At 42.0% G+C, this 23,790-nt stretch overlaps 1 protein-coding gene across 1 annotated transcript; it reads left to right on the top strand.

The window, feature by feature from the left end:
- adgra1a (adhesion G protein-coupled receptor A1a) lies at positions 1–22,805 on the top strand. Its single transcript, XM_024263405.2, has 6 exons — positions 1–454; positions 11,915–12,042; positions 15,397–15,520; positions 16,516–16,667; positions 18,047–18,142; positions 18,221–22,805. Exons 1-6 carry the CDS (start codon positions 428–430, stop codon positions 19,674–19,676), a joined length of 1,983 nt encoding a protein of 660 aa, XP_024119173.1. The 5' UTR covers positions 1–427; the 3' UTR covers positions 19,677–22,805.
- The last annotated feature ends 985 nt before the right edge of the window (positions 22,806–23,790 follow it).

Here is a 23,790-nt window from a genome sequence, read left to right as displayed (position 1 = left end):
GTGACGCGCACGTGAAGGAAGCGCGCTCTCACGGAGCTGGATGAAGAGGTGCAGAGTCGCCGCTCCACGCGGTACTTTTCTTTAAATTGCAAATCGAATATGAGCGCGCGCGCGAAAGCTCTGCCCAGCTTCTCGTTTGGCTCGTGCGTGTGAAAGAGCGTGTTTTTTCCAAGGAGCTCGGATGTTTGTTGAGCATCCTCTCAGCATCCGCCCACGCTCATGTGTCACGCGGAGGCAGAGATGAACACCGCGCGGTAAGGAGCTCCGCGCGCGGATGGAGGGACTGCGAGGCCACGGCCGGCCGTCAGCGCACCCCCCGCCGGGGCCGAGGAGCTGATCGGAGCCACCGCAGCATCCGCATCCAGCCGCTCACCCTGGAGCTGCAGGGCGGGTAGGGGGACCTCCGGGACAGAGAAGACCCTCACGGATGAATCCGCCTCCACCCACCCTGATGGTAAGGGATGACCTTATTTCTATGACTATAAGCGGAACCTCTCCTCTTAATCATAATCTTCATCACCATCAGACTTACTATAAGGTCAGGTTTCTTCTCCATGTTGTTCTCATCTTCATCATCATCTCCCAGAGTCGAGGACAGAACCTTCTATTTCACTCATGAAGAAACTCATCAAGAACCTGAGAGGCATTTCCCTTAAAGCATGACCCCAACATTTTGGTTAATGACTAATATTTCAACCATGATCATCTGATTCTGATTTCATCAGTTTTACAGATATTTCTGTAGGATTTTTGGTTTGGACTTGTAGTTGAGTGTTTTTTAAATAAAGCTTTGTAGAACTCAACAGTTATGGTTCATAGTCCGTGATGTGGAGAATTTTATTCAACTGAAAAGGTTTTACAGTGAGTGAGATAAAATAAAATAAAAATTATTCTTGTTTTTAAGAGCAGGTTCATAATGTATTTTAACAGAAACCTCACAAAAATATTATTTGAAAAATAATAATGAGAATTCACTGTGATTTTGTGAAATAATACAAGGTGAAATGTAAATACGTTCATTTACTAAACAGAATTCTTAGACATTCCATTTTTTCAAAATCCCACTTAATCACATGTTTGTAGAAAGGGACGGGCCTCTTCCAAAGAGCATCTTAGCCTACAGAAGTTTTTAATTCAGTTTTTGGGCTTCACGTACAAATTGTGTGGCAATAGAATCCACCTTGAAAGCTAAACCAGTTCAACTTTGACCAATCAGGGACTCGGATTTTGTGGTGACGTATGAATGGCATCCCTTTTAATACACGGAAGAGCCAACTGTTTGAAAATTGGTCATGGAGGCAAAATGAATAAAAGGTTTGCGCTCAGCTGGAATTTTATGACACCAAATCATGTTTCGGAATTCGGGGTATGTATTGGCAAGAGTCTAGCAATGTGATACATATCACAATGTGTGTATCATGATGATACGTATCCCGATATATCCAAGACTTATTTTTTTTTAAGTTTATGTGAATATTATGTGAACACGTTTCACATCAAGTTGTAAAATACATTTATTGAATTATGAGGACATTAAGCACTGGAACAAAATGATTTTAAGCAAACAAATTGATGGCGTTTTTCTTTGGCTAATTTAATACATTTTTTCAGTATTTCATTTTTCTAGGTAACAACAACAACCGCGAGGCTCATGAGTTCACAAGATGATTCTTGCGAGACCGTGTTGTTTTGGTGTAGACCTGCACTAAGAGACTCAGAGTGTTTTGCAGCCAAGTGGTGGAGGCTTTGAAAAGAAAACAAAAATAAGATGCTGAACTACATGTTTGCTAATGAATAATTAATTAAATATCATCTTGGCAATAAAAAAAGTATTTCCAAAGAAAGTATCACAATATCTCACTGAATAAGTATTTTCTTAACCCTCTAACTGGAGTAGAGTTGTGAAAGGAAAAGCACGAAATTTGCACCGCTATGTCATTTCACACCAAGTCTCTTCCATCTGTAGGTACATGCACTAGAATCGGGTCGCGACAATCCAGTGTGAACACTGTGAGCTTAGAGCATTGACAAATATGGACGGGTTATGTGTGACGTCACACATTGGTTCAGTACGGTGACCATAAAGTTTGAACTGGGATGGGACCCAACCAGACTGAAGTTTTATACAACAAGAACGTTCTGGAAACTCCTTTTTGGTGGGGGAAAGGGTCATTACCCACCTGACAATCCAAAAGCCTTAATTCTAAAAAAATAATCAAAGAGGTCTATTTCAAACAACTTTTGTTTAAGACATGTCTAAGTTGTTACCATCTGATAACTACTTTAAGATCCTGATGCTACGCTATCAGGTGGGAGGAGCCTAATTTAGTTTTCTTGTCTGCTTCCAAAAAGGTTAGGTTCACAAAGATACCCTAGCAACCAACTCAGACCAGAAGCTATTCATCTTTGTTATTCACCTAGCTTCAATGTAAATGATTTTGACATAACTCAGTCAGTATTACCACTTAGAGTTCTTCTTGAAATTGGCTCTTGATGAGCTGTTTACACACTGATTCAATCTAGTATTTACACCAAGATGATGGGAGGAAAGTCTGCCTAAAGGCCTACTTATTACCACCCACACAAAACTCTAATAAAACCCCAAATAATTGTTCTATAAAAAAATGTGTGTGCCAGTAACAATTAAGAAGACAGAAAAAATGTTTTGCTAACATCTTTTTGCCATGATCTTAAGAGTTGCTTCTCACCTTTTGCCCAATATTATTCCTATTACTCTTATAGATGAGATAAACCTTCATTTTTTCTGTTATGGAGATGTTTCACGATCCAGCATCAGACAAAAAGCCAGAGAACAGAATAGAATAAAATAAGTAATATTTAGAAGAAGAAATACTTCCGTATGTACATTGCATGAAAAAAATATGTTCAAAGTAGGTAGCAGTGGTACCATATTTGTGGTTCATTGGAAGTGACTCAGGTGGTACAGTGAATTCTGACAGGCCTAGGGGGCGCTTACGGACTGCTGCTGTTTACACACACGTTGTAGCTCCTGCCTTACCTATTGTGTGTGTGTCTTTGAATATGAACGTGTGTGCTTAACTTTACATCGCAGCCACCATTTAACCTTTCTAAAAAACCTTAATCCATAACAATCACAAAAGGTTTGGAACACTGAGAATTCTTATCATTTGCAAAGCCATCTTGAGAGATCTGATTCTACATAAATGCACATCAGATGAGTGTGGGACAAAAAAATTCTCACAATGAAGAGACCTGAACTTTACTTCTGCCCCAGTGCAGCGTTAGGGCTACTATAGATTACTTTCAGAAACAGGCTGACAGGTAGGGTTGGGCACCGAAGTTCGGTTCCAAGTAGGAACCGTTATGATTTGCGCGGTTCTACCGAAACCGAAAGATGCGGCTGCAAACGGTGCCGGATTTCGGTTCCAAAGTTCATTGAAGTTTCATTTGTCTGTGGACATGTCAATCACTTGTACTCCCTTCTGATTCTTTACGATTCAGCCTATCTATTTACTTTCTTGTGTTCGTGGGCGGGCTCATATAAAACCGCCGAGATGGTCGGCTTCCGCAACGTCGGTGGCCGGGACTTTCGCTGTGAATAGTGGAGTTTCCGCAATTTTTAAACAACGCTGGAGCCCCATCCCAAAATGAAACAATGAATCGTTTCCTCCTTGTTGGGCTGCTAATAGCAGAAAGCTCGGCTCGGCTCCGCCCACCACCACAGCGGGTCGTCATCATCTGCTGCGCTTTGCAGCCGTGTGATTGACATTTATCTTCCGCCTTATTTTATTGAAATAAAATATTGCTTTTGCCCCAAAAACAACTGCAAATAAATGCCACATTCCTGATTTAATTTAATAAAATGTCAGGCTAAAATTTCAAGGACGTTTAAGTTTATTTAAGACGGAGTTTTATATTATGCTTTATATTACGTGCGCACAGCTGCACGGCAGGAGGGAGTCTGCGCTTGTTTGAAGCAGTTCTGCTTTGGATTTAGGAAGATAAAGGCATTATTTTTTATTACTGAAGTACCGCAATAAGCACCGAAAGGGAACCGAAACCGAAACCAAAGAACCGCGGTAGAACCGGAACCGCATCAGAACCCATCGGTGCCCAACCCTACTGACAGGTGGATTGAACTGAAGCAGGTTTATTTGGCAGGAACACAGGTATGAAGCACGACTAAAAGTCCACCAAGCTCAATCAGGGTCAGGCAGGCAGAGGTCAAGCCTGGGCACGAGGACATCAGAGAGCAACCAGAGTGGTCAGGGTCAAGGCGAGGGTCAGGGCAGGCGGCAGACAAATCATGGTCAGATGAAACAGAAGATCAAGTCAGGTTGCGAACAGGCAGGCAGAGTGGCACAAACAAGACTTCACACTAGGGCTTAAAGAAGCTCTACTATCCTCTACCTGCTACTTGTATTAATGTATTTTTGAACTAGTTATTTGTTCAAACAGATAGCCGGACAATCAGATCACAACCTCTGCATCATGACCAATACCAAAGAGCTGTCAAAGTATACCAAATACAACATTGTAGACCTGAAGAAGAACCAATCCACACTAGACAAGCAGCTTGATGAGAAGAGATCAACTGCTGGAGATATTAGAAAATGGAAAGTCAAGGTCATTGATACTCTTCCTCCACCTGGAGCTCCATCAAAGGTCTTAACTGGTGGAAACAAATGATCTTGTGAACGTTGAGGAAACAGCTCAGAACTTCATGAGAGAACTGGACAATGACGTGAAGAGAGCAGGGACCACAGTTACAAAGGTTACTATTGTAAATATCATATAGATTCAAATCCTGCAGTGCTATAAAGGTCTTCCTGCTTAAGCCAACACATGTCAGGGCTGGTCAAAAGCCCCCAAGGGAATATCTTGATGATCCAGAGAAGGATTAGGACAATGATCAAACCAAAATGGAAGTCTTTGTCCTAAGCTTCACTCGCTAGGTTTGGAGGGGGAAGAATGCCGAAAATACAAAACCTACTGTGAAGCATGAGGGTGGAAAGATCATGGTTTGGGGCTTTTTTTTCGCCACAGGTGATAGGACAACTGATCCGGATTAAGGAAAGGATCAATGGGGCTATGAAGCTATGAAGGAGTGGCCAGAGAATCTAAAGAGGGAGTTGACGTTGCCCAGCAACAGCCCCTAAATCATCAAAGCACTAGAGAAGATCTGAAAGGAAGAATGGACCAAAACAGCAGCTACAGTACAAACCTGCTAAAGACCTACAGGAAATGTTTAACTGCAGACCCTTTTTTTGGCACAACTTGCAGAGTGTCTAAAATGGGATGCATCAATTTAAGATTGTGTCAACCATATTTTTTTGTTGACATTTCCATTATGATGACACATTTTCTTAACCCTTCAATAAACATGAACAAGGAAAATTTTATTTCTTTAAAGGCCAGCATTATTTTTTTTATCATAAGATACAATTATATGTTTTAAAATATTTGTTCATGTTTTATTGTAAAAATAATATCTTAAGACTTATAAAAGAAAAAATGTGAAAAGGATGTGATGGAGGTTGGAAATCAAAGAGACAGATGCTCTTCAGTGCATAAGAAGATGAGGTTAAGCCATTTTAAGGAAATTTAGTGAGGTTCTCCAATCCCACAACGATACCTCAAAAATCTATGTGCATTATTAACAGCATCAAAATGCAAAAACTCAAATTTATATTTTAGTCTGTGACCTGAACAGTCACTGTAGCAGAAGCTGTCTCCATTGAGAACCAAAGCTGACGATCATTTTGCTGTTTTCCCAGCAGCCGATCTGTCGTAGTTGACAAAAAGCCTCTGAATAACCTCGGCAGGAAAACAAATTGTCCTCCACAGCTGGAACATCAGAGCATGTATACATCATGCTGACACAGACCATGTTGTGTGAGGGGGAACAGACGTTTAACTGTTTAAAATGTTTATACTGCAAAGCAGCAGCTCTCTGAAGGACTTGAAGAAGAAATAATTCAAGCATTTAACAGAGCGAGGGTAATTTCACAAATGAATTATTTCTCAGCTTTGTTACTGCGTTTATAACCTGTAAAAACAGACGTTTTATACAGATTCAATTAGGAGAGTGCAGCTGGCCAGACTGAAGTCAAAATCACAGATTGAATGATAAATTGTTCAATAAAAATATCAAATTAAGGAAGCTTACATAAATAGTGGAAATTATGACTTAATCTCTAGAAGCTTTTACTGGGTGAACGATTCATTTTAACGAATACGATTTACATCATAAGTTGTGGCTGACGATACAATTTATCGTCGATCTTGATTCATTTTACTGACCTAAAATCGATCAAGGACACCAAAAACTTTAACAAGTGTGACTCAGACAAGCACCAAATACTCAACAGTACCAGTGAAGTTTTCTAGATTCCTTGTATTTCTTGTAAGATAATAAATTAAATATGTGTACAAACAAACAAGTAAACAAGATTAAATGGTAAACCTATTCATATTTAGTTTGATAAAGTTCATCTGCTGTTTTTCCACATCACAAAAACATAAATGAAACATTATTTGAAAATTCTACCACACTGTATGTTCACATGTTTTTATAATTTTCAGTGTTTCCACACATTGGACTATAATGATGGCTGAACATTTTTACTGCCTTACATTTGTCTTCAGCTGTGATGGCACTTTTTATGTTATCGTAAAAATAACCTTAATCTGAATGGAACTTTACAAGATCGATTATGATTTATCTAATTTTGAATTGATTATTTAATGGTATAAGTCGATTCTGCCTCAGACAGATCGATCTTGGTAGGAATACAAGTCAATTCATCAATTAAACACCCCTAGCTTCTTAACATAAAAACGTTTCTAAATTAGGTGCAAATGCGCAAAAAAAAGATGCAAACATCTGTAATTGAATAAAAATGTATTTGCATTTTCATCCTGTCAAAACTGTCGGTGAAATGCAGTATGGTGGTTGTTGGTCACCTTTCAGCACATCCCAGCGGGGGTCGCCACAGCGAAACAGCTTCCACTGATTTACAAAGGGGGTTTTATGCCCTTCCTGACACAGCCTTGAATTCTGTCCTTGGGATTAGTTGGGGCTACGTAGTTAGGATCTTACCTAAGGACACAAACTGGGAAGCAAACCCAAGTTCCTGGGTTCTGGTCCTATACCCAGCCAACTGAGCCATCCAGCTACTAATAAATGTGAAAGGGTAAAATACAGCATTTCATTGACTTAAACAGATTTTTACTCTGACATTTTCATTTCTCACACAAAAGGGCTGTAGACATTTTCTATCACCCCATTAATTTACATCAGCTGTAAATGAACAACGTTTTGGACTTCCTTTGCTCTTCTGCAGAAAACATGACATGTTTGGGCTAAAACTCAAAGCAGCAACTGCTGCCGTCGTGCTGCTGTTGTTGACCTCCTCGCCATAAGGGCTGTTGTGGTGCTGCTTGGGGCAGAAAACGTGTGTGTTGCAGTTTTCTATTGTTTAAGATTTAGTGGGAGCTTATGATACACAAGAGAGAGCAGCATGCCATTTGTCTTTTTTTATTTCATCCTTGGTTTTATGAAATGCCAGTTCATACCCAAGGTCAACTCAATGTGCTTTAACGCTATTGATGCAAATGTGCATCAAACCACATTGGCTCCAAAATCTCCCTAATTTACCATTTATATGAAAGCAAAAACAGAAATTATTATTTTTTCATACTTGGAAATAAGGGTACTAAGGGGTTGATGCAAAAACAGGAGAACATAGAACAAAGGGGCCATGCTACTTCATCTGTCTATGCTAAAATTCTAATTTCCATCTGACCTGGAACTGACATCATCTGACTAACCATCTCACTGCCAACTATTTCCAGTTGGTTAACTGGGAATGAAAGAGTTCAACTCGGAGGTGCTGAAGGAAAATCAACTCTGGGACAAAGCTGAAGAAAGCAAGGCAGTCAGAAGTCAGGGGAGTGGAACTAGGTCAGCTGGTTAGTCTCTGGTTAACTGCTCCTGGTGGTTAGAAATGCTGTGTCTTACAGTAAATCAACTGCCTGACTTGATTTGTTTTGAAGCCGTCTGCAGTGGCATGTTTGTCTGCAGGTTTTGTTTTTGGTCAGGAACTGTCGTGAGATGGAGGAGGGGCTACGATGCATGAATCAGACACAGAACGTGAAAATGTGTTGAAGCAACACGATGGAGACATTAAGTCCTGCCCTGAAGGTGGATCCTCTCCGCCAACCCTCTCTACATGTTGAGTCTGTGAAGAGCGCCTCCAGGCGACAACCAAAAGACATCAGTGCAGAATCCAGAAATCCTTCTTATACCTGCAGATGCTCATAAATGCTCTTATGAATCAACACAGGCTAAAACAGTGAAGCTGCACACTCTATGTGTGCTGTATGCTGTCCACTTCCTGGGATCTGCAGAGGGTTTAATCAGTCATGCTCTATCTAATAGACGGTTGTTCAGTGGAGCGCAATGAGAGCGCATGCTGTACTGAAGCAGAGAGAGGACATGAACACGGCCTTGGAGCACCGAGGAAAGGCGCTGTCATGAAGATGGAGCCTCATGAGCTCGTGATTTTTGCTCCACATGAATCTTCCGGCTGAATTATGCAGGAGTGGATTCTCAGCGAGAGGAACCATTCACTGCGCATGTGCGGGGCACGCACTTGTGTTTGAGTCGGCCTATGGAGGGCACAGCCATCCTCCACCAACGCCCAAAGTCTGTCTTCATAGTTGAGCACACCTGTCAGGTTTTGGCAAAATACACCTGTAGTCTACATCCAAATACTGGAGATGAAGTCGGACATTTGTACAGATTAGTTATCTGAGTGTCATGCACACATTTGAGGGCCAACTTTGGTTGGTTGATAAGGTTCCTGGTCTACACAGTCTCACTCCCAACTTGTCATATGTGGACGAATGGTTAGGACTCCCTACGCCTTACGACGTTTCGGGTGTCCCAAACTCATAATTTTTTCAAAAGGCTGGCTGTTTGTTTTCTGTTGTGCTGTCTGTTGCCATTAAATCATGGATCCCAACCCTTAGGACGCGGAACCGTTACCAAGTCAGGGTACCGGTCCACGTCCTGAGGGTTAGGGTTCGGGTTGTGGACCCCTGATAGAATGTGAACAGCCAGCACGTAAAAAAAAACACTCAAAACATCAAAAAGTGTCACGGTGGGGGCCCAAACATTCATATATGACAAGTTGGAAGTGAGAATGCGTTGTCCTGGTTAATACCTGAGAACCATGCTGGGTCAGATTTGAACCAGAGAAGATCAGAACTTAATAATCACATATAGCCTCTTAGACACAACTTCCCTTATGGCAAGATACAGACTTTCTGTAGGCAAAATATAGACAAATTTGTATGGGGCGCACGCAAAATATTAAGGTTGTAGACTACTTGTTGAGCCCATAGAGTAAAAATGTTCATGCACATTTGTTCTTCAGGCATCCTGCAAGCAATAGGTTGTAGCAAACACATATACAACACACAAGGTTAAGTAGGGGTGAAGTAGGGGACACGTAGGCGTGTCACACAGATTTTTCTTTTTCTCCAGTCATCATAATCCGGTGGACTGTGCAAGGGGCATGTTAGTTCTATTCACCTGATGAGTGTGTGCTCCTTTTGTGAAGCGTTACTGTTAGAAATTAGGAAATTAGACAGTCAGACCCCAGTTTGTATGGTTATCCAATGCATTCTCACTCTCAACTCGTCATATTATGGACATATGGTTCTGGCCATATGGCCGCTGTGCCATTCCCAACCTCCAGGCTGCAAACTGGTGCCGGTCTGAGGGCCACTTGGTAGCAGGCCACATAAGCTAATCAATGGTCCCAAACCTTTGGAATGTGAACCGGTTCTGGTCTGGTACCAGTCCGCATCCCGGTACCAGTACCCTAACCTGGTATCAGTTCCGGGTTCATTACCCTGTCCGGTACTGCGTCTCGAGGGTTGGGGATCCATGACTTAATGGGAACAACCCGCACGTCAAAAACAATGAGTTGGGGACGCCCATAAGGTCAAAAAGTGACGCGAAGGGGCCCAAACCATATTTCTGTTTATGACGAGTTGGGAGTGAGAATGTGTAGGGTTATCATAGGGACACCCTGTGCATGTGGCATTTGTGCAAAGTCAGCAAGGAATCATTGCTCACACCTTAGTAATACTAGAGTGTGTCGTAAGGGCACCGTACAGCAGTCTTACACGTTCATCATAATTGCTTACATTATCCTTACAACACGATACACTTACCACACACACAACAAGCTGGCCATACAAGCATCATGGAGATGAAAGGGTTAGAGTAATGCAGTTTTGGCTTTGGCCATTCATAGGCTCAGAATCCAGAATCCCATCTCCCAAATGCATTTATTTTAAATTGTTGCCAGTCTTGACTTTAGAAACCAGAGAGGGCTCTGAGTAACAGTGGCCCAAATGTTAGAAGTCCACCTTGATAAAACATAAGTGACTGTACATTGCCATGAGGATGCTCAAAACATTTTACCTTTGGTGTAGTTAAGATTAGAACAAAAATCACATGGAAAGATTGTATTGAAATAATAAAGGTCATGTGGATTAGAATGCTTCTATATTGGTTTATTTTAATGCATGTCTGCCGCCTACAGTTGGAAGAGGCTTGGGTTGACAAGTTGTATTGGTGCAAATCTCACAAATCTTGCTCCAGGTTTTTTCTTTCACTGATCTATGACATAAAAGATTTAGTGTCATATAATTTCAGCACAAATCATAATTATTCAACCGGTTGGCACTTCTGTGTTTTGAAATGGACACTACTCGAAGTCATTACCAAATCCGACACTCTGATTGGTCAAAGTTCAGCTGTTTGGCATTCAAGCAGTCAAAACTGGTTGAACTTTCTCCATTCGTTCAATGAACACCCAGTTTGCACGTAGAGGTTAAAAATTGACTTAAAAAGTTGCACACAGCATTTACATACACTTTTTGTTGACAGCAGTTGCTTGTTACAGAGGCCAGTGTGAATGTAAAAAGAGAAGATGGTTTGTTTCTTTCAACTTTATTTAGCTTTATTAACCCAAGTTGCTGTGAACTGTGAACCCAAGCAGTCCAGTTTGCTTAATACTATAATGCCACTTTCACTATCCCATCTAGACTATGAGTCGTCCTCCTTTACCTCAAGTCTCTGGTACCATGTTGTGCATGTTTTATGATGTTCACAGTTATTTTGAGGCAGTGAGGTCATTGTAGTAAAAGCTTCAACAGCCTCTCAAGGTCCTCTCGTCATGATGGAGTCCATCTTCAGAGATAGCTGAAGCGACAACTCTGATGGATGCTGGAAAACAGCGGCTGAAAATAGAACAGGAGGAAACCAAACCTATCGAGTTAGATCCAAAACTGTTGACCAAAGAAAACATAAATTGAGCTTCACAGTCTGGAGATGTGTCCCGCCTGAAGAGACAGATAACCTTTGATGTTGCTCGGGTGTAAAGTACAGGAAGAGAACATCTTAATGTGCACTTTTGAGTTCATGCATCTTACTATTTATAGATTTTATATTATTCTTCATGTGTTTATCTATTATTAATTCGTCCATCCACCATTGTTTTATATTTGTATTTGAAGATGCAGGTTTAGTGGTAGATTATTTCCAGCTTCTGTATCTGTGATCTTCACGATCATTTACCCTCATATGCATGAGCATGATGGGTAATGGAATGGCTCCCATCGTTCTTGTGCTCTTTCATGGACAGGAAAGGTGTGAAGCCATGGCTAGGAATGGTACCCATCAAAATACAAATTATTTTGAGTTTAGAAAGATAGCTGTGATTTTTTTTTTTTACTTAAATTGGTTGTATCTCCCATTTTACAGCAATTGTGTTTTAAATCAGCAGCTCCATAAATCTGTTTTTTTTTTCTTAAAAACTGAGTGTAATCATTGTTTAAACCCCCTCACCAGGATCTGAAGAGAGTGCTATCGTTCCCTCCATACCCCGGGGATTACCTGCATCCAGTGGTGTATGCATGCACGGCAGTCATGCTGCTCTGTCTGCTCGTCTCCATCATGACATACATCGTTAATCACAGGTGAGAGGAAGACTACCGTGTTTCATCCTTCATGCATGCTTCAGTAATTTAAAAAAAATAACATTCCTGTCCACTCTTAAGCAGATGGAGCCCATGTCTTTTTTAGTCTAACTAAGGCCGGGTTCACACCGCACCTGGAAGCACCGCGAAGTGGAGTATGTGCGGAACTTGTCTTAATATATGTTTACAAATCATGATCAGAAGTTTTTTCTCCTGTATGTTAGCGTAACTTCCTGCCAGAATTGACGCAGATCACTTACGGCAATAAATAGACCAGATGCCCAAACGATCGCGGACGACCACGGTGCTTCACGTCTAGTGGGAGATACACCATAGGTTAACAAGAGCGCCAAACAGAAGCTGCCTCTGTTCCGTTGCGCTTCCACCTGCGAGTGTGAACCAGTAGTAAGAACTCACTGCAATTACAGGCATGGCAGGACCATTAGTTTCATATTTTACAGTTTTCTTATGGTTTTTAGGAGACTGCCTTCTTGAAAAAAACCTCACGTTTCTCTGATCATTTGTGACCAGAACTCTTAGATTTACATGAATTCTGCTGTGGGCTCAATTTGCTGAAATCCCTAATAAAGAGCACAAAGTTGTATGTGTGCGCAAATATAGTTCGTGTGCTGTTTACTTGGAATTTTAAGTGATATTGCCACTGTGGGAGAGAACAGAACGAGCATTAGAAATGAAGTGTATGACACAAATAAAACATCCCTTAAAGATGGTCTGATATCACTCAATGTGTGCGCTGTTTTCTATGACACAAGCTTTAGGGCGGGACATTGGGACAATTGTAGCACACCGTACAGTTCATGGACAAGGTGATTGTCAGTTTAAAAATGTGACTTTAGATTAAGTAAATTAGTTATTGTCAGCTTTAACTCATCCAGAAGATTAAAGGTTGTTAAGATGGATATATCATCCGTATTCATGATCTTCTTCTTACAAAAAAAGAGGAAAAAAGAAGCACCTCCTCCATCAATGACTACAGACATTTTTGCATAAAGTTGTGCCAGTTTGCACCTGCCTTTCAGACGTGCTAAATATAGACACAAAACAGCTGCAGTTCTGCTTCATGTTGGATAAATCATATTCTGTGTGCTACATTGATCTATTTGCATCTTCTACCAGTTTTTTTGGATGTTGTTAGTAACAGACATTTTACATTTCTGTTAAAGGAAAATGTTCTCAGTGGATTGTGGGTAACTGTTGCCTATTTACCACCCGCAGTGCTAAAATTAGGTATTGTTTTGTGCACAATGTGTAAAGTTTGTACTTTGCACAAGGTGAGGCTCTGTGTGCTGCTTAAGAAGCAGATGGGTGATTGTCAGATTGATGTCAGGTGAGTTAGAACTGTGGAGACTGGTCCCGCCGGAGACCAGAGGAGGAGTCAGAGCTCTGACTCCTGACACAAAAGGTCCATAAGTGCTGTTCAGGTGATAAGTGTGTGTTCCTTTCATAGGTTTCGACTTCAGACAGCTCATATCTAGCAGTAGAGGGAGTTGTGACAAATGCTATTCTAAAGGTGCGTTCACACCGAACGCGATTCACGCGACAAATTCGTGTACTCCGCCCCTCTTTCGCCGCGCGGCGAATTCGCTGCTTGTCGCCTGTCAAAATATGTGTTCCTGTCACCGCGGCCGCATTTGGGTGGAGGTACCAGCTTTGTCTGTGGATATCTCTCATAAAATGAATGGAAGACACATACGATGTCGAGGAATAAGGTTTGTTTATTGTGAAGAGTTCTACAAAAACATCAGTAATCATGTCTCCATGTTTGGATATTGATTATTATTAAAAAAATTTCCCATACAAGGGGCTGTGTCTGTATGACAGCTGCTTCCGCGGTTTGTGTGTCTTTGTTGTTAAGCTTGAAGGCTAAAGCCTAAATTAGCCGAAACATGTAGCATAGCCATCATGTAGCTGAAATATTAGCTTAACTTATTCATAATTAAGCATAATTAGGAATAACAAAAAGGCAGGAATATTATTCCAGAATAAATCAACTTAAACCTTAAATAACTTTCAATATTTTACACTCCACGAAAATATATTTTGCCAAAATTACACAAGTTAGATATGAGCACAAGATAACATCAGGCCATTAAGGGCCGGATCCGGCCCCCGGGCCTTGACTTTGACACATGTGCCTTAAGGAAACTAAAAGACACACCTGGGTAGCCACCCCCGAAAACAGGCCTGCACAACCCAAAAACTTGCATCACCCATACAGGTCAACCTCAGTATATGTGACTAAATTATTCCCCCTTATTTGCGGTGCTTCTGAGTCAGCTGATGCCATTTCTTCATGCAGGCGCACACTATTCAGTTGGTAGCGATTCAGGAACTGGTGGGACCAGCGTTTGGCTCGCTGTGTGTGTGCACCTGTGTGTGCTGTATGTGTAGCTGACGGGGCGGCATTCGCTCCTCTCCTGGGAAATCTCTGTTCCTTTGGACGCAAAAGTTTCATTCAAGTGTCTTGAGTTACGTGACTAGTTAAAAAATTAGTGAAAACACGAAACCGTAAATAAAGAATCGTGAATAAGCGAGGAGTACTGTTTACGCTCACCATGTTTTGTTTTATGAAGCATTCTGTCATCGTTGATGAACAGTGAACTTTCCCATGATTTTCAGTTTCTTTTTTTGGTGCTTTCACTGAGTTCACATCCAGAATCTACTACTTTACCGCCATGAACAGGCAAATATCAGAAAAATGACTCTTATTCTGAACACTAAATATCACATGCTAACTTTTAACGGTGTCATTTCAGAGATCCAGCACAGATGTGACAGCATTGGAGGTGTAGGCTTTGAATGACGTAACATCATATGTTGCTGAAATGAAGACTTTTGTCATTTTGGTTGTTTAAGCTGTAAAGGCTTTCACCTGCTTAACAGCAGATGCACTGGATCAGCTGTTGAACAGGTGTGGATCAGCTGTTGTGCAGTGAGACAAGAGATCCTCTTTCGGCGATGAAACAGAAAGCACAGGAAGCTTATCTGCAAGATAAACTTAAACCAAAAATGTCACGCCAGAGTTGGGCTTTTTGTAAAAAGACTTTCCTGTGGGGAATTTGAGACACATATTTACTCATCAAAGTTTGACAAGACCAACTTTTAAAGTAAATAATATATGTTTGTGTGGGGATTACAGCTGGAAGAGTAAAAGTGAAAACGCAGTCGCTGTCACACCTCAGTTTTGAACTTAAGAACAAAACAGCCTTTAGTCTTTGTCTTGTTGACCTTGTTTGCCAATAGTTAATTCGAGGTGTGGTTCAGATATATCTAAAGCACACTCAGAAGATAGCCTCCCTACTCATCCTTTTGTTCTTTGTTCCTCATTTGCAGCCTGATCCACATCAGCAGGAAAGGCTGGCACACGCTCCTCAACTTCCTCTTTCACACCGGGCTGACGTTTGGAGTTTTTGCCGGTGGCATCAATCAGATCAACGTGCCGTTTGCATGTCAGATTGTAAGTGCGTGTTTTTTCCTCTTTCTGCTTTGGTGACATTTCTGTGCTCTTTTTTTGTGCTTCCAACTCCAGAGAGCTGAGAGTGTTTGTGGTTGTTTGGGCTCGGACAGGATTTATACAGTTTCCTTTTGTGGTGATGGAGCACATACATAAAAGAAAATCAGGCTTAAAATTGCAATTCTTTTATTTGACAAAACAATGATGTTTGAAAAAGCTTGTAGTTGTGATGAAAAAAACATGTATATATCTTCCGTTGCTTGAGCTGGCTTAAACTGTACGGCTGGATAGCTCAGATATTGCTCACCATTTTTGAATTTAAATTAGGGTTGGGAGGGCTTAAAAATTAACAAGAGAGAGAATGAACAAATAGATGGTGGGAAGTGGGGCGGCTTAACTTTTCACCAACGGTCCCGCCCACAACTCGGAGGGGAATTTCTAATGAACTCTTGCCGCTCTGCAGAAACTATATCCTAGAAAACAACACAATTTTTATGATTTGGCTGAAAATAGCATAATCACAATTAAAAGACCACTGAGAACACTTTTACAATAGATCAATGATCAGAGTTGGAGGTAAAGATGTAATCCTTTACAACTATGGTTAATATTGAAATAGAATATGTTCCAGGTGATATTTAGATGAATCATTGAACAGAAGTCACTGACTTGGCATGTTGGAGTACTTAAGTAAGAACTAAAATGGTTAGAAATCTGATATAGTGATGAAGCGATGAAGGCTTAACCACAAAACATAGGTACAAGAATATATATATAGTAGCTCCATACATATACAATATATGGAGCACCATTAGTTAATATGTTTAGATAACATTTTATTGATTTTTCTCTTTGTGTTGTCCCTGCAGCCTTCTGAGTAAACCAGAATCCCCTTTTTACATCAATCTTCAACCATTCCTCAACTGAACTCCATTAGGGCCACTAGTTGAAAGTGCATCAATGCAGAATTTGGTTTCTTACATCTCTGTCTGTTCTAGGTCGGCATCGTCCTTCACTATGCCTCCCTTTCCACCATGCTGTGGTTGACATTTATGGCCAGAAATGTTTTTGGCGACGTCTCCAAAGACCCATTCAGGGCCCCGGACAAAAAGGGGCCAACCCAAACACGGGGGAAGCCAACCATCTTGAGGTAAATGTGCGTGAGACCGTGGTTTTCATGGCATCTTCAGATGTTGGAGACCTAAAGCTTCAAATTGAGGTGATCTGTCAGGGCCTTCCTTGATGGAATGTCAAATTTGGAACCAACTCATTCACAACTCACCACACAGGCTTTGAAGTCATGAAAGAACCTCAAGGGCAATTCGATCAACTAGCAAGAATTTGAAACTGAGTAAATACCAAATGCCTCCACTGCGGTGAATCATCTCATCATGCTAATTTAAAAGGCAAACAACCAGGAGTTTCTCTCGATTCAGTCAATTCATTTTGTGTTTCAGTATCTGAATTCATGTGAATTTGATTTTTTAGTTAGTTTGCCTGACTTCACAACTGGACCAAGTGAGTGTGACATCACTAATAGAAAATGTCAAATGCAATTGCCATTTTTTTCCCAATACGGACACCGCCATGCTGGACCAGAAATTGTCAGTAATGATTGGTCAAAGTTGGTCTGAGTCAACATTACTATGGCAACCACTCTCACCAATCAGGAGTGAGCTTGTTGGAAGCCCATACCTGCCCCAACCACCTGAAAGCAGGCTCAGGACAATCTGTCATTAAACGCTTTGAAGGGCCAGCAAACACTGCATCCATTTATAGAGGTTTCTGGTTGGCCAGTTTTTAACTTTAATAGCTTTGACCACAGAAAAAAAAACACTAGGATTAGCAAGACCATGTTGAAAAAGTGTCGTAGAACAAGATTTGTTATTCTGATAAATATAACTGAATTACTGAGTAATCGTTGTTTATTTCTCAAAAGAAATATGTGAGATTTCTGCTTTTTGGTACTTCCTGTTTAGACCGGGAGGAGGGAAGAGTCATTCAGTCCAGTTCCCATATAGTCAATGGTTCAAGCTGTCACTCAGTTATCATTACTGAGTGACGCCCAGTGAACATTTCAATGTGGGCCCCATATGCTTTACCTTTAGGCTGAATTGGTGGGCCCAACGAGTGTTTGGGTAAACACAGACGGGCCCACCATGGAACCCGCAGACAAACCCGTCTGGGGCCCACCAATACCATATGGGTAGAGGCCTTTTAAAAACACCGAAGTGCCAACCTTTTTAAAATTGATCATTAAAGACAAATTAATAATACAGTTTGTGCCGGAACTATTTGACACCAAGTCTTTCATATATCAGAATAGAGCTGTAAAAGAAAACCCAGAGCAAGATTCAAAGAGTTTGCCCCGCTTTAACATTGGGTTTTTGTTGGTCTTACTGGAAGAGTGTTCAAGAACCAGCAGGAGAACCAAGCCTAACTGTGATGACCCAGAATGTCTTTAAATATTCATGGTATAATGTCTAGAAATAGTTCAAATGAATGAATTTTCCTTTTCATTGTTGGCAGATTTTATCTCGTGAGCGATGGCGTCCCGCTCATAATTGTTGGCGTCACTGCAGGGTTTGATTTGGAGAACTACGGCAGCAGAGACGGCGCTCTGTAGTGAGTATGCTCCTCATCTTCACATCTTCATGAGGTTAGAGAACAGGAAATGAAAGCTTCCTGTTTTTTGTTCTCCAGCTGCTGGATGGCTTGGGAACCCAGTCTGGGGGGCTTCTATGCCCCTGTGGGTCTTCTGGTCGTGGTCATGTGCATCTACTTCTTGTGCACCTACATCCAGCTGAAACGCCACCCAGAGAGGAAGTATGAGCTCCGAGTGGTGAGCGAGGAGCAGCAGCAGCTGTCGGCCACCGAGCCCAACCACCACTGCCACCCTGACGGTGGGGGGGCGTCCTCAGAGAGTCCGCCGTTCTCTGCTGGGGTTTCGGTGCTGGCCAACGAGCACTCCTTCAAATCGCAGCTCCGAGCCACGGCCTTCACTCTGCTTCTCTTCCTGGCCACGTGGGCTCTGGGGGCGCTGGCGGTCTCTTTGGGACATTTCCTGGATATGATTTTCAGTTGCCTGTACGGGGCGTTTTGCGTCACCCTGGGGCTTTTCCTCCTCATTCAGCACTGCGCCAAACGTGACGATGTGTGGAACCGCTGGTGGGGCTGCTGCCTGTCCAGGTCCAAGACTAAGAACAAGAATGGCGAGGGCCAGAGGCAAGAGCACCAACACTTAAGCTCCCCCTCCTCAACCAAGCAGTCATTGCTCTCCCCGCACCTCCTACAAAGCTCTTACGATAAGATGACCCCTCCACCTCAGAGCCCACTTCCCAGTAACCCCGGTCCCTGTTGTGTGGCGGTCATGAGTCCTATGTCTCCCACCCTCCCCCTAGATGACCCCCTGCCGTCACCTCGCCCACTACCCAACGATCTCCCTCGTCCTGCTCTTCCTCTGCAGAGCTGCCTCACTGACAGAGCCAAGTCTCGCTCCTTCAACCGCCCCCGGCCCTGCCTCCAGGATTACCGCTCCCACATGGCCTCGCTCAGCATGGACGGAAGCATGCACAGCCCTCACCTGGACAGCCCCCACTCTGCACACCACCTGCAGGGCTTTCCGCTGGTCTCCAACAGCCCACACCCAGACCTCCAGCTCCCCTGCCCGAGCCCCCACCTGGACAAGCAGCTAGCTTCCTGCCACAACTTGCAGCGCCAGACCTCCTGCCTCAGCGTGCAAGACTCCGTAGCGTCCTGCCATAGCCACGCCCACAATATGCATGACAACGCCAGCTCCAGCCTTCTCATACCCTCTCAGGGTGTTCACTCCTGCCAGTGGCACCTGTACAGCTCCGCCGATCCCTCCCCCAACCCCAGCTGCTGCGATAAAGCCGACCCGTTCAACGCCCAGTTTTCGGCGGACGAGGACACCGCCTGCGGGTTCATGCCAAAGACTGCAAGCAGGGAGAAGCACGACGGCTGTCTTGACGTGGAGCACCGAGGCTTCCCCAGAAACACTCTGCCTCGCCAGCACGCCACCGTCAGCCGGCGGGGGACCATCGGCCGGAACAGAAGTCTCCAGGAGGACGGGCTGTTTGGCGCCGACGCCACTGGCAACATCCGGACTGGACCTTGGAAGAACGAAACCACAGTTTAGTGTCGACAGAGGGGTTTGGGTTTCCTGCCTTTCATCTGTGCCCTAAATATTTCTGAGATCTTACCTCCCACATTATGGTTGATACTTTTTTCACTGAAGGTGTTTTTCAAAGTCTTTTTTTGGTATAAAAAGTGGTTGAGTACTTTTTTTTTAATGTTGTTTTCTGTCACAAACGTATCCACGTCTGTGACGCTGCACCTCTGAACCCTCACTCAACCTATCTGATGCATTTCTGTCGGTGATTACACGACCTGGTGTTACCCATGTATGCGGTGGTAAGTGACGTGAAAGCACGTGAACCCATGTGAGCATGTGTGTGTTTCAGTGTGCAACAGTGCATGAGGATGTTCATCCACACGTGGTGTGTTGGTGCTCTCAGTGTTCCTGCCAGTTTTCCCACAAAGATTTTTCTATACAGACACTTGTGTATGCTGCCAAAAAACGTCAAACCGCTGCAGTTTGACAAATGTTGCACTAGAGTGTGTAGTGGATAGTGACCCTCCCCCACGCCGAGACAATAATCCAGAGAAGTGCAATGTGCTCTGAAGCACAAACTGGTGAGGCCAACGCCACGCCAGCGTCCACTGTGATGAGAAGGGAGACGTCTTTCAAACTCCAACTCAGGTTTTTAGAAGATCATCAGCACTTCTGTGAGTCAGGTCCATTTCATAAGCGAGAGGTTCATCTTCCCTGTGGTGATGAAGGTGTTGTTTACAGTAGAGGAGGTTGCTTTCAAAGGCTGATTCACTCTGGTCCGTCTGTTGTGTGTCTCTGTTGCGTTGACACAAAAAATGCAATGTTTATTAATCAATCGCCATGTTTATATTGGGGTGTTGGCAAGAATCTGACGATACATATCACGATACATATCACGATACATATCACGATACATATCACGATACGTATCTCAATATATTCCAAGACAATACCATTGATAAAATTTCACTATTTTTTAAAGATTCTGAAAACTTTATTTAAATATGAATACACCTTTCACATGAATAAAATGTTAAAATATACTTTTGATTTAATGATCAGAACATTAAGCCTGCACATTCTCACTCGTTCTTATATGTGCCAAGAAGCATGGAATCCACTTTTTCATACAGCATCAGTACCAACAGATTCCTTATTGGTAATCATCCTTATTTAACACTAAGTTGTATATGTGTCTCATTTTGCTATTTTACGACAACAATCATGAGGCTCAGGAGTTCACATCTAAAACAAGATGGTTCTTGTAAGATTTTGTTGTTGTAGAGCTGCTAAAAGAGGCTCTGTGCTGCCAACGGTTGAGAGTTCTGGTGACGCTGAACTGCATGCTTACTTATAAATAATACATCAAATATCATGTTGGCAGCATTTTAAACCAATACAAGTATTGCCAAATGAAGTTATGTGATATTTCACTGAATCAATATTTTCTTACACCCTTAGTTTTAACACATTCTCACTCCCAGTCGTCACATATTGAGGTTTAGTTAAGGGGCCCTCTGCATCACTTCTTAAAATGTTGGGTGTCCCCTAGTCGTTTTTTGATGTGCCGACTGTTCCCATTAAATCACGGTTGCGGCCAACCTTCAGGCCGCAAACCAGAACCGGTTCAGTACCACGACGCATAGTGCGCTTGTACCCAGACTCGGTACTGGTAACCTTACCCGACACCAAACCAGATGCAGTACTGGACCCAAACCGTCTCAAGGACCAGTTCACATCTGGAACTGCATCCAGTACTGCTTCTGGTACCGCGTCCCAAGGGTTGAGGACCCCTGATTTTAAGAACAGCCAAGCACGTCAAAGTTGCGAGTTGGGGACACCCAAAACGACAAAAGTGACATTTTCGGGCCTTAAGCAAAGGTCAATATGTGATGACTTGGTGATGAGAATTTGTTGCTAGTTTACATCGCCTTCGTCATGTCTGTGTATGATATCCCCCCACTCTGTAATGCAACACAAACTTTACACTGAAGTTCTATTTCAGCAAATCAAATTTGTAGCAAAAAGCCAGACAAAGGGAAACAGATCCAGGTTTCAAAATAAAAACTTCCATTGTCCTTTCAAAATAAAAGTTGATAAAATATAGGTGAAGTGCATATGCAATAACCTACGTTAAAGTCTGCAGATAACAGCAATGAACGTTAAAATTTTAATTTTGGAAGTATAAAAACACAACATTATTTATGACATCCATTTGCAAGGACTCAGTGAGGAAGAAGATTGAACCTGAAACTACTCAGCAGGGGGATGGAAAGACAAAAGTCTCCGGAAGCTAGAGAAAATGTAAACTGTCCCACGCAATGCAACGGAGACGCTCCGCAGACGGACCAGTGTAAATCTGATGACAGCACAGCCATGAACAGAAAGATAGAAAATAACATTGTTGTTCAACCTTTTCACTCTGCTTCAGAGGAAGAAGCTTAGTGTTGGAGAGGCAATGAGAAAATGAGACAATGGCATGAAGATACCTTAAGGCTGCAAGCATGGAAGAAAACTCACAGCTAGTTAGTTCAGAGCAAAATGCAAGTATAGCAAAAAATAAATAAGTAAATAATTCCTATAAGTACATAAGTGCAGATATAATTACTGTATTTTTCTGAGAATAAGTTGCGTTTTTTTGGCATAGTTTGGCAAGAGTGCGATTCATACTCAGGAGTAACTTATATGCGATTTAAAAAAATATAAATATTAGCTCATATTTTCATTATTTTTTCCAAAACAAATAGTTGCCCTTAAGGTGTTGTTTTCCACTAACAACCACCAGAGGGCAGTGTAGTTGTGTGTATTAGTAATGGCCACTGACAGCAACACAGAAGAAGAAGCGCCATCCAAAACAAACATGGAGAAGAACGATTTTTAGAGATCTTGAAAATAAATCAACCCGATCTCTCAACATGATCCGTGTCTTCCATGCACTGAAAATGACATATACAGTCAATGCTATGAATTACAAACTGCAATGACGCGAAAAACCCTGATGCTAGCTTCTCCCACACACATCTGGAGTGTCTAATTCACACGTGTCAAAGTCAAGGCCTGGGGGCCGGATCCGGCCCCCCAGGTAATTCTATCCGGCCCTCCCGATCATTTTATTTTATTGTTATTAATGGCTCGATGTTATCTTGCACTGTTTTCTAACTAGTATAATTTTGGCAAAATATGTTTTTATGGAAAAATATTGAAAGTGATGTAAGGTTTAAGTTGATTTATTCTGGAATAACATTCCTGCCTTTTTGTTATTCATAATTATGTTAAAAAGTTACAGTGTCAAGTTTTAAAAATTGTCATTCTGCTAGCTTTTTGGACTATTTTGACATTCATTAAGTTTTTTTAGGCTAATTTGGAGTTAAGCTAATATTTCAGGTAGCTGTTTTGGCTAACCTAAGTTTTTATTTTTGCTGGCTATCAGCTTCAGCGTTTTTGGCTATTAATTTCAGCATCTTCAGCTATCAGCACTAGCATCTTCATCTGTCAAATACAGCTTACTGCATTCACACTAGCATTATCGCATGTAATGCTGTATATCTAGTTCATAATTATGTCAAAAAGTAAAGTTTTTTAAACTTTTAAAAATGTAGTTTTAGAGTGTTCAATAAATGTTTATCCTGTTCAGCCCGCAACCTAAGATGTCTTTAAGATTTTGGCCCCTTGTGCGACTGAGTTTGGCACCCCTGGTCTAATTTATGAAGATATTTTTGGACAAGCACTAAACTTCAAATCAACATTGAAAAAGAGACACACATTTGACACGTAAATCAATGTGAAAGTAGCATTACACTGGGCTTTGAGAATTTGTTCAGAAGCATTTTTCTCCCAAAAGTGTGACTTATCCTTCAGAAAATACAGTACTTATTTGATTTAAAATGTGTGCAAATATACATAAAGATAGTAAATATATTTTCGTGAACCTCCTCTGTGGCTCTGCTGTCATTGCTTACCCTCCCTCATGAAAGAAGAGGAGTCGATTCCTCTCAGTTCTTATCCCCTCCCCTTTAAAGAAGAACCCCTAACTTCATTAACCCATGGTGTTTTTGTGTCCCTGAATGCCACACTTTTTGTGGTGAAGCTGCAGGTCAGAGGTCAGGGGGTCGTTCAGGCTCTTCTCACAGCTGTCTGC

Source organism: Oryzias melastigma, linkage group LG19, assembly GCF_002922805.2.
Source record: "Oryzias melastigma strain HK-1 linkage group LG19, ASM292280v2, whole genome shotgun sequence".
Classification (NCBI taxonomy): Eukaryota; Metazoa; Chordata; class Actinopteri; order Beloniformes; family Adrianichthyidae; genus Oryzias; species Oryzias melastigma.
This window is presented reverse-complemented; position numbering and strand designations above follow the sequence as displayed.

Coding starts and splice junctions, on each gene's coding strand:
- adgra1a (XM_024263405.2), top strand. CDS start 428: ATGAATCCGCCTCCACCCACCCTGATG. Junction 16,668..18,046: donor GGGAAGCCAACCATCTTGAG/GTAAATGTGCGT, acceptor CATTGTTGGCAG/ATTTTATCTCGTGAGCGATG. Junction 18,143..18,220: donor AGCAGAGACGGCGCTCTGTA/GTGAGTATGCTC, acceptor TTTGTTCTCCAG/CTGCTGGATGGCTTGGGAAC.